The 9637-nt window shown below is 42.8% G+C and overlaps 1 protein-coding gene across 1 annotated transcript in view; it reads left to right on the top strand.

The window, feature by feature from the left end:
- The window catches only part of UBR5 (ubiquitin protein ligase E3 component n-recognin 5), a 3965620-nt gene that overhangs the window by 201358 nt on the left and 3754625 nt on the right, over positions 1 to 9637 (top strand). The window contains exon 2 of the mRNA XM_044065648.1: positions 7047 to 7089. Coding sequence (XP_043921583.1) covers positions 7047 to 7089 — 43 coding nt within the window. The remainder of the gene's footprint in view (positions 1 to 7046; positions 7090 to 9637) is intronic.

Here is a 9637-nt window from a genome sequence, read left to right as displayed (position 1 = left end):
GAATTTTTTTACGGTGGCTTCCCTAATGGGGGGGGGGGGCTGTGGATGGTTAGGGTGATTAGCTTGTGGTTGGATCTGACCAACGAGGAATTGACCTCTGATGTGGAGCACCGGGTGCCCATGTTGGTAATAACCAGGTCTAGGATATTGCTGCCTCTGGTGAGGGTGTGGATAAGTTGATCCAAGGCATTGGAATTTATGAATTCCAGGAAACATTGAGCACAAGAGCTGGTACACGAGTAGTTTTCCCAGTTAATGGTGGGGTAGTTGAAATTACCCATTATTAGGGTGATAGGTTGTACCCTTATATTTTCCAGTGTATCAAGAAATGAGGAGTGGGAATCCTGGGATGTGGTGGTGGTTGGGGGGGGGGGGGGAATCTGTAGCAAGCTACAATTTGGATTGCGGTCTTGCCCAGAGTTAGTTGCACTTGGATAATCTCGGATGCATTATGCTGAGCAACTAGCCTGGAGGTGTGGATATTCTTAATGAATATGGACACGCCTCCGCCTTTAATGTTTCGATCCAGGTTAGGTGGCCAAAAGGTGTGGTATGAATTATAACATGGTAATGCAGGGGTACTCTCTGGAGCCTTGAACCCAGGTCTCTTGTCACTGCACAGATGTCTATGTTCCCCATTTTAAGGAGTGCCTCGAGTGAGTGCAATTTGAGGTTTAGACTTCTTGCATTGAGTAACAATACCCTCAGATTCTGCTTGCTTGTACCTGTTACGGTGGTGAATTTGTCATTTGAACCTTGCCTAAAAAAGATACTATAGTTGTGGCTAGAGCCTTAGCCAGTATCCAGAATCCCAGGAGCGACAGGTGTAGGCCATCTCCGGCAAAGCATCGTGGTTTGTCTATCATGTCATCCCAGGCAGACAGATACTGGATCCCCTTAGAATGACACCAGAAGCTTGGCCGATTGTTGAAGTCAGTCATTTTGTCCTTGTACTGTGGTATCATTCTGGGTGATGGCAGGATGCTACTCAGGGCTAGGGTCATACCTGCCTGAGCTATAAGATAGGACAGCTTCTCCATGTAGTCAAGGGAGGTACGTCTCAGGTCATTCACACCAACATGGACAATGACAGAGTCATATTTGTACTTGTTGTGGAGTGACCTGTTTGCATGCATTATGTGGCAGATCCTGGCACCCGACAGGGAGCTGACGGTAACCTTCTTGTTTAGCCTGTATGAGAGAGAAGTTTTAACAGGGAGGGCTGAGACAGTTGAAAAGGTGTGGGAGGGGTGTTTAGAGTGAGTTTATAGATAAAGAATGGGTAACCAGAATAAGGAAGTTAAAGGATGTCCTTAAGAGTTTTGTATGGGTGGATATGTATGGCATTTAGAGGATGAGGTTTAGTGGATGTTAAGGACTTGAGTTACTGTAGTGTAAAATGGAATGAATATGGGCATGTTTCCATGAGTTTTATTTTGTGATGTTACTTAAAGCTTAAGAAGTAATGGGGTTTTAGGGCGAATAGAATGGAATTCCAGATTTTGATATATAGAAGGAGTAGGGGGAGTTACCTGCAAAGGTATTGGATTTTTTGACAAGTAATAGGTCTTTTGTCTGTGGATTGTAGGGCTTTTTTTTTTTTTTTGTAAAGAAGTGATGAATTATTTTGTTGCTAGGTCATTTATCTGATTTAGTAGATTAGGTTAGATGTAGTGACTTATTGATAGAAGATTAGGGTATGTTGCATTTCAGCTCATTGGAGCGAAGCCCAGGAATGTTCTGTATGGAGTATTAGCAGCAAGCTTTGCTATTTTACTGTAGCATTGTTTGAATATGCAAGATTGGGTGGTCTAGAGGCATAAAAATGGGAGCACCATATAGAGTGGTTGGGAGTAGATAATTTGTAACAATGGGTTTCCTAGTGTCATCTGTAAGGTAGGACTTTATCCTGTAGAGGGCTCACATTTTTCATGCATTTTTTTGCAACTTGTTTGTTGTTGAAAAAATGAAATTTGACTTGCATCTAAATCTTCCGTAGGCTTTTTTTGCAGGTTACTAATTTATTTTTTGTACAGTTTGAACAGGTTATGTTGAGATTATTCTGGTGAGAGAATTGCTTGGGGTAAATAGGGCTAGTTCAGATTTTTTGGGATTTGAGAGCAGCTGGGAGTCATGGAGACGGTGTTCGATAGGTAGTAAAGATTCTTGGGTTCTATGTTGCAGTTTTTCCAGATAGCTTCATAGGCAAGAACTAGGTTAGCTGCCCTTGTGGACTATTTTAAGCCTAGCCAATTTCCCGTTTTGTGCTTGAAGGAACCTATTCCATTTGGTTATAGATTAGTCTTACTCATCCCATGGTTGATTTATTATGTATTATCCCTAATAAAATTAACTGTGATCATACCAGTGGTAATTTGAGGGGACCTATGCAGGGGATAAAACATCTAGGAGGAGCATCTCTCCATTAGTTGTACGAAGGGCAGTCATGGTATAAATTTTCTGTTTCTCATCCATAGATCTAAGTTGCTGTTGAAAATGGACAGGAATGAACTTTGTTTTATGTGGATGGGGAGTCTGTTCCACAAAAGCTATATCCTCTGTGAAATATACCTATCTTTAGAAAACCATTATGTTGATGTTGCAGAAGAGGTTTAGATCCCTAAACAGAGTATTTTTGATGCCATTTGCCTAGCTTTGTGTTTTTTGGCTTTTCCCGGTTAGGGGTCGCCACAGCGGAACTCCGGTCCGCTAATGATTGGTAGTGGATTTTTACGTACCGGGTTACCAGCCCTGGTGCACAACCTTCAACGAAGGCACGACCCATTCACATATGCCTCCACACAGAAAACGCTCTAGCTGAGAATCGAACAAGACAATGTCTTGCTATGAGGCGACAACGCTACCGCAGCACCACCACCACAGTCCTGCCATTTGCCTAGCTGATGTGCAGTAAATCTATCAGTAATGAGGTGTAATCGGATTCATGGCAGAGCAGGTTAGGATTAAACTGTCTGTATTGTGGATGATGGTAGAATGTTTGCTTGCACTGTCTAGGTTGTTTATGAATATGTTAAATAGGATCAAGCTCAGAATAGACCCTTCGGGGACACCCACTGGCCTGATGTCTGGCAGACGGATAATTGTTAAACCAGGAGAGAGCTGGTGGCCTTAGAACTGAAGACAACCCATTTAGTAGAAGTTGGTGGTGGTACAGTTTCAAAGCCTCATAATAGGTCTAAGAATGTTGTGCATTTGAGGTTGTCTTTATTTCTTCTCTGGTCGATGGAGGTGAAGTTAAGAAGGGCAGAAATTTTTACTGTGGCTTGGATGAAATCCATGCTGTGTGTGAGATAGTAGATTGCTATCAGAGTGAAGGTCAAGTAGTCGAGTTTAAATACATTTTTCAGTACTTTAGAAAGAGATTACAGAATGATGAGCTGATACATTGGAGAGATCTGTGGAATTCCCACCATCTTTACGCAGAAGCAATGTGCATGTTTTTTTTTCCAGAGCTTTAGGACATAGCTTTCCTTGATTTTAAGTGGTTAATCATTATATAGACAGGTTAAGCAGTGGTGTCACCTGAAAACTTGATGTATTCTGCTGGTAGGTTGTCTGGGGCAAGCTTGAGGAAAAATTTGTTGATAGAGATGTGTATGGTAGGAAATCTAGTTTTGTGTGTTGAGCAGTTTCAGGGGATGGTGGAGAGTTAAGAACATTTTTGTAGAACAGAGGTTACAGTATTGATGAAATGAGAGTTGAACTGACTGACATTGCTTTCATTGTTAAGTAGACTGACCTTGGTGAAGGAGCTGATTTATGCTCTTCGTGTTTCACTGTTGTAGTCCTCACATTTGGGCTATCCTGCCAGGGGTAGCCCTCCGTCGGCCCGAATACCAGAGGCTTAGTATTTCTGCATCTGTTGCTGTGGCTCCAGCACTGATGTCAGGTCGTCAGTGGTATAAAATCAGGCAGCCGATGCCATTACATCAGTCTTTCTTGCCAAGGAGCCCGAAGCAAAAGCAGTTCGCAGAAGTGCTGGTCAGCTGCTACCTGAGTTTTTATTTCCGAATTGAAGTTGAAGTATTCTAAAGCTACGTACCCCATTGGGGATCCTTTTTTCATTCCACCAGGGCAACCTCCACCTCTGCAGCTTTTCTCAGAGGGATCCCCACCAGGGACATCCTGGAGGCTGAAACTTGGACTTCTGTTCATACCTTCACCAAGCATTACTACCTGCCTATCTTCTCCAAATTCAGGGCAGGCTTTGCCACCGCAGTCTTGCAAGGCATCCTAGCCAGCCCCCAGTCTTCTTGACTGCCTCCACCCTTTTCTTCAGTTTTGGGAATCAACCCAAATGTGATGACTGCAACAGTGAAACATGAAGAACATAGTACAGTTATGTACACTTACCATAAATGTAGATGTTAGAGTGTATTCACTGTTACAGTCCTGCCCCCCCCCTTCCACCCCCCTTTGTCTCTCTCTCTCTCTCTCTTCTCTCCTTACAGGGAATTTTTGGTATTTACTTTCTACTGGTGGTGTTCTTTCACCATAACCTAGCTCCCTGTTTGGGGGCTTTTGACAGTTGGGGCAAGAAAAACTGATGTAATAGCATCAGCTGCCTGATTTTATACCACTGACGACCTGACGTCAGTGCTGGAGCCACAGCAACTGACGCAGAAATACTAAGCCTCTGGTATTTTGGCCGACTGAGGGCTACCCCTGGCAGGATAACCCAAATGTGACGACTGCAACAGTGAATACACTTGAACATCTACATTTATGGTAAGTGTACACAACTGTACTTTGTGAGGACCGGAGTAATTTAGGGTTGCTTGTGTAAAGGTTTATAGATTTATTCATTTATGTATTTACATTTGTTGACCGGGAAAATCCAACTGGACACCGGTCCTTTTTCAGCGGAGGCCCGGGGAGAAAAGCTGTACAATAAAAATAAATGAATTACAAGTTACAAGAAGTATAGGTAGGTATTGTTTAATAGTAGTAGTAAACAGTTGTAGTTCAAAATGAAATTAAGTATTTAGTTAAATGTACAACACTTGAATCATTGGTGCCATAAAGGCTAGCAAATATTTTAATAGCTGAGCTAGCAGCTTCTTACCCTTGAATAACCGTGGCTATTTGATTTAATACATTATTTTATCTTCTTTGATTTTTGTTTTTTGCTAAATTTCCCAGTTGCTTACATTTCAGTAAGCTGACTTCAGTTTTGTTTTCCAAGCCCTGTCCCTTTTATTAATTGTTTCTTTTTGCTCTATAGCCATGGAGCTGGGCAAGGTTTTACTGTTACTGTTAGTACTGATAAAGGCCAGTTTGTTTAGAATATTTAGGAACAATTATATTGAGTGGAGATACTGCATCATCAGGTTGGAAGGTATGTAATCACTCCAGTTGATAGATTTTTAGATTTGAGACTAGTGTCTGTTTGGAAAGTTGACAGTTTACGTACATGATTGTGTTGAAGGAACCTCCGAGTATTGATACTGTCTCTGATTGTAAAAGTTGGGGAGGTGATGGTTACTTAAGGTGTGAGCCTGTAGAAGTAATAATGCTTTGGATGTTAGTCAGAATTGAGTTTAATGTAGATGCTCCTTTGTGTGTTATCTAGTTGGTGTTGAGATTGATAGAAGCCACAAGTTGATGACATTACGGGTGGATTCATTTCTTAGTTTGTCTTTGTCTGTCAAGTGTTTGATTACCTAATTTTACAGTTTCCTGAGGAATAGAAGTTGAGAACCAAGAAAGTAGTTCAGTTGTAAGTAAATTCCTGTTGTGTTTATTCGCTTTTATTGATTTTTAGGGTAAATATTTTGTGATTGGGATCTGTTTTAATGTATGGAGACAGAAGTTATTGATTTTGTAAAATATTGCCACTGTACTCGTCTGTCTTTTTTTTATGCCTGATTTGATGACATTGTATCCAGTGGGAGAATTTCTTCAGCTTTTATCTCGTTTCAGCCATGTCTCTATAACTGTAGTGACTTTGGGGGGGTTGCTGAGCTTTATATGCATAGACTTCAGCTGGCTTGTTTGAAATGCTTCTTTAACATACGTGAAAACAGGCCAGAGTTTTGTGTGTGTGTCGAGTACTGTTCGAAGTAGGAGGCTTTCGAAGAGCGGGAGTATATTGAATGGTGTTGCAGGCCTGGATTTGGATGGACATTTCCAGAAAGGTTGATAGTCCGAAGGAAGTATAGGTGGATGTGTAGGGCAACTTTTGTTTAAATTTCAAATTAGGACATAGTTTGTTGGGTAGAGGGCTAAATGAACATTGAATGCATATTATCTTGAAAAGATGAATAATAGCTTGAGGGAGTAAGTAGATTGGCAGCTGTGGAGAAGTGGCAGAAGGAGATGTTTGAGGAGACTGAATGGTAGGATGTGGCATATTATGATACAGGGTACGGTTATGGAAAGATGTTATGTGTGCAATCGGTGACAGTCTGTAATGTAGATTGTGTTCATTTCTACTACTCCCCATGATACTAAGTTATGGTGTAGGAGAGGTTAGCAGGAAGATATGAATGGAGAGATTGTAGTGGTAGAGCAAAGGTTTGTGGGATGTTGAGGGGAGATGAGATAGCTATTAAGTTACTCATAGAAGGAGATTTGTACAAGTAGAGTGAAAGTCGTGTGCCTTTATGAAGAGAGTGGCTTGAGTGTAGAGACAGGTGGAATACACAGGGAGTTGTAGATCCTGTGCGTCACCTGCTCCACACCCAGGGTTTGTGGTTGGGGCGGTACCCAAATGGCCTCATTACTGGGATGCCAGCAAGGGTGAAAATACTGCCATGAATATGTATGACGAGCACTTTTACTCCTACCCAGGAATACCCTGGATTAGGGAAACACATGAGCTGGGCTGTTGGTGGGGGTTTAAATTATTTTTAATTTTTTTCCTCCTCTTCTTTAATCTTCGTTACTCTTCCAGGGGTTGGGAGTGGCTGTTGCTCATTTTTAACTGGTGACTGAAATTATTTTTTCATTGTAGAAGATAAAACAGTGGTGTGGTCTGTTTCAGACAACCTAATTTGTTTGTTTTTTTTTTTTTTTTTTTGTAGGTTAAGAGAAGTTTCAGAGAAGCTCAACAAGTATAACTTAAACGTAAGATTGTGCTTACTTTCACAGTCTAGTGAAAAGGGATTGCTAACCTAACAATTGCTGGTATGATGTTCATCGTGCATACAGCTGCAGTCATAACAGATGGGTTATCCTGCTGTCAGGCGGGTCCTCGGTCGGCCGAATTCCAAAGTCTAGGTCCGGCGTTGGTTGTTGTCGCTTCTTCCCTGACGTCAGTGCGGCAGGGGTACAAAAGAGGCAGCCGATGCCATTTTCTTCAGTCTTTCTTGCCGCGCGGTGCCCGAAGCAGAAGCAGTTTGCAAGTGCCGGTCGGCCAGCTCCTGAGATTTACAAAAGTATTTCAGCCAAAGTCTTCTTGAAAGCTAAGTACCCCGTTGGGGAAACGTTTCTTGCCTCAGACCGATGTCAGACCAAGTTAATAATTGCATTTCATGTGGGAAGCAAATAACGCATAAGGATTTCCACTCTTTCTGTATACCTTGCTTAGGCCCAGACCACGACGTCTCGGCCTGCCGTTTTTGTGCTATATTCAACAAACGCACTATTAAGCGTCGGGCGGAGTTCGCCCTTCACTTTTTTGGCAAAAAATTTTATTATATTATGTCGTCGGATACTCCAACTCCAGTTTTGAGCAAAAAACGCAAGGATAAGGACCGACATACGAGGTCCGCACCACCTACTGAAACCACGCTAAGGTCGACTACCGGTTCTCCGTTACTCAGCGAAGCGCCGACGCAGCCCCTGAGTACCAATGACAATGCATTACCGGTCTCTTCAGTACCCGAGGTCGCAGGCTCCTCGGCCCCCATTCCTACTACAGATACCGACACCACTCCTGGCGGGGAAACTCAGAATTTAGACAGGCCTGCCATTTCTCAAGGGGGTCTTCAGGCCTTCCTCCTTCTCTATTAAAGCTTTCACTAAATCCAAAACAGCCATGAAAACCAAAAAACAGGTTCCTCAGACCCCCTCCCAAGGCACCATGCCTAAAAAACAGATGCTTAAAATGGCTGAGGATTTGATTACTCTTATCAGGGGTTATCAACCCCCCCTCTGACAAAAGGCCCAGATTAGAGGAAGACTACCCTTCCTCAGATCAAGCTTCTATTACCTCAGAACTTTCTGAGGACCAGGATTATGCCTATACTCCCTTCGAAGATTCTGATGCAGAGGAGTCTGTTCCCTCGGTCTCCCCCCCCCCTGAGGACTTCTCTTTTGGGGAAACCCTGCATACATTGAGGGAACACTTTCACTGGGAAGGCCAAGATTACTCAGATTCCAAGAAAAGGCTCAGGGAATTTCTTCTGCTCCCCCAGCATAGGCCTCTGGCTATCCCTCCTGTTTTAGATATCTTGGATGATGTGTACACAGAAGCCAGCCTTAATCCTGATTCTTTGCCTCCAGCTCCTGTTAAACCAGACAGGTATTACCGGGTTCCTGATTCTCACCAGTTCCTATACAAAAGCCATACTGCTGACCCAGAAACTATTTCACAGGGTCCCAAGGGAATTAAGGCCTCTACTGCTAAAAACCCATTACCTTCAGAGAGAGATTCCACAGCTTTAGAAAGGTGGGGGAAAAAGGTGTACACCTCGGCCACTTTAACCATGAGGGCATTAAACTGTCAGTTCCATATGTTAAAGTATCAACAGTTTTTGATATCTCAGCTGAAAAGCAAGATGACACAACCAGAACAACCAGATTTAAAAGAGTTGCAGGATTTGTTGCATGGTGCAGAGCAAGTGGGTAAACTTACCTTGCAGTGTGGTTTTGATGCTTTAGAGGCCTCATGTAGAGCTGCTGTTATGGGGTCTGTTATACGTAGGCATGCTTGGCTCAAGGAGCAAACCTTACCAGATCATGTCAAAGCTAAATTATTAGATGCACCTCTTCAAAAAGATGTATTGTTTGGTGTTAAAGCTGAGGAGGTGCTAAAGAAAATGGAGGAAAAAGCAAAATCAATGCAAACAGTGAAAGATTTCCTGTAGGTACAGCCTCCACATTTCAACAGAAACTGGCCTTCAAAAAATTGGTCCTTTCCAGCCATGGACAGACCTCAGAGGGGCAGATACAGGCGTCCAAGGGGTAGAGGGCAACCTCAAGTATCTTTGAGCCAGACAGTGGCAAGCACCAACCCCAAGAGGTGGAGAAGACAGATCACAGTCTTTTAGAAAACAGACACAATGACTTCCCCCTACACCTGCCAAGCAAAGCTTTAATGGCAGCACCTTTGGGCGGAAAACTGACACTATTCTCAAAAAAAATGGCATATTGTTACAAGAGACAAATGGATTCTGGACATTATAGACAGAGGCTACAAGTTCCACTTTCACACCCTTCCAAAATTGAGAGGCATGCCAAACCTGCCACAAAATCAAAGGGCAGAGGCACAAAAACAAATTTCAGCTCTCATGGGCATGAAAGCAATTCAAGAGGTACCTGCAAAAGAACAAGGTCAAGGGTTTTATTCCAGACTATTCCTGGTACCAAGGAAAGACAGAGATTGGAGACCTATCTTAGACCTATCCATCCTAAACACATACCTACAGGTGCCAAAATTCAAGATGCTCAC

The sequence above is a fragment of the Protopterus annectens genome, chromosome 3.part0, assembly GCF_019279795.1.
Source record: "Protopterus annectens isolate FY-2018-M chromosome 3.part0, PAN1.0, whole genome shotgun sequence".
In the NCBI taxonomy this organism is placed as follows: domain Eukaryota; kingdom Metazoa; phylum Chordata; order Ceratodontiformes; family Protopteridae; genus Protopterus; species Protopterus annectens.
The sequence above is the reverse complement of the archived record's forward strand: the minus strand, read 5'-3'. Positions and strand labels throughout refer to the sequence as shown.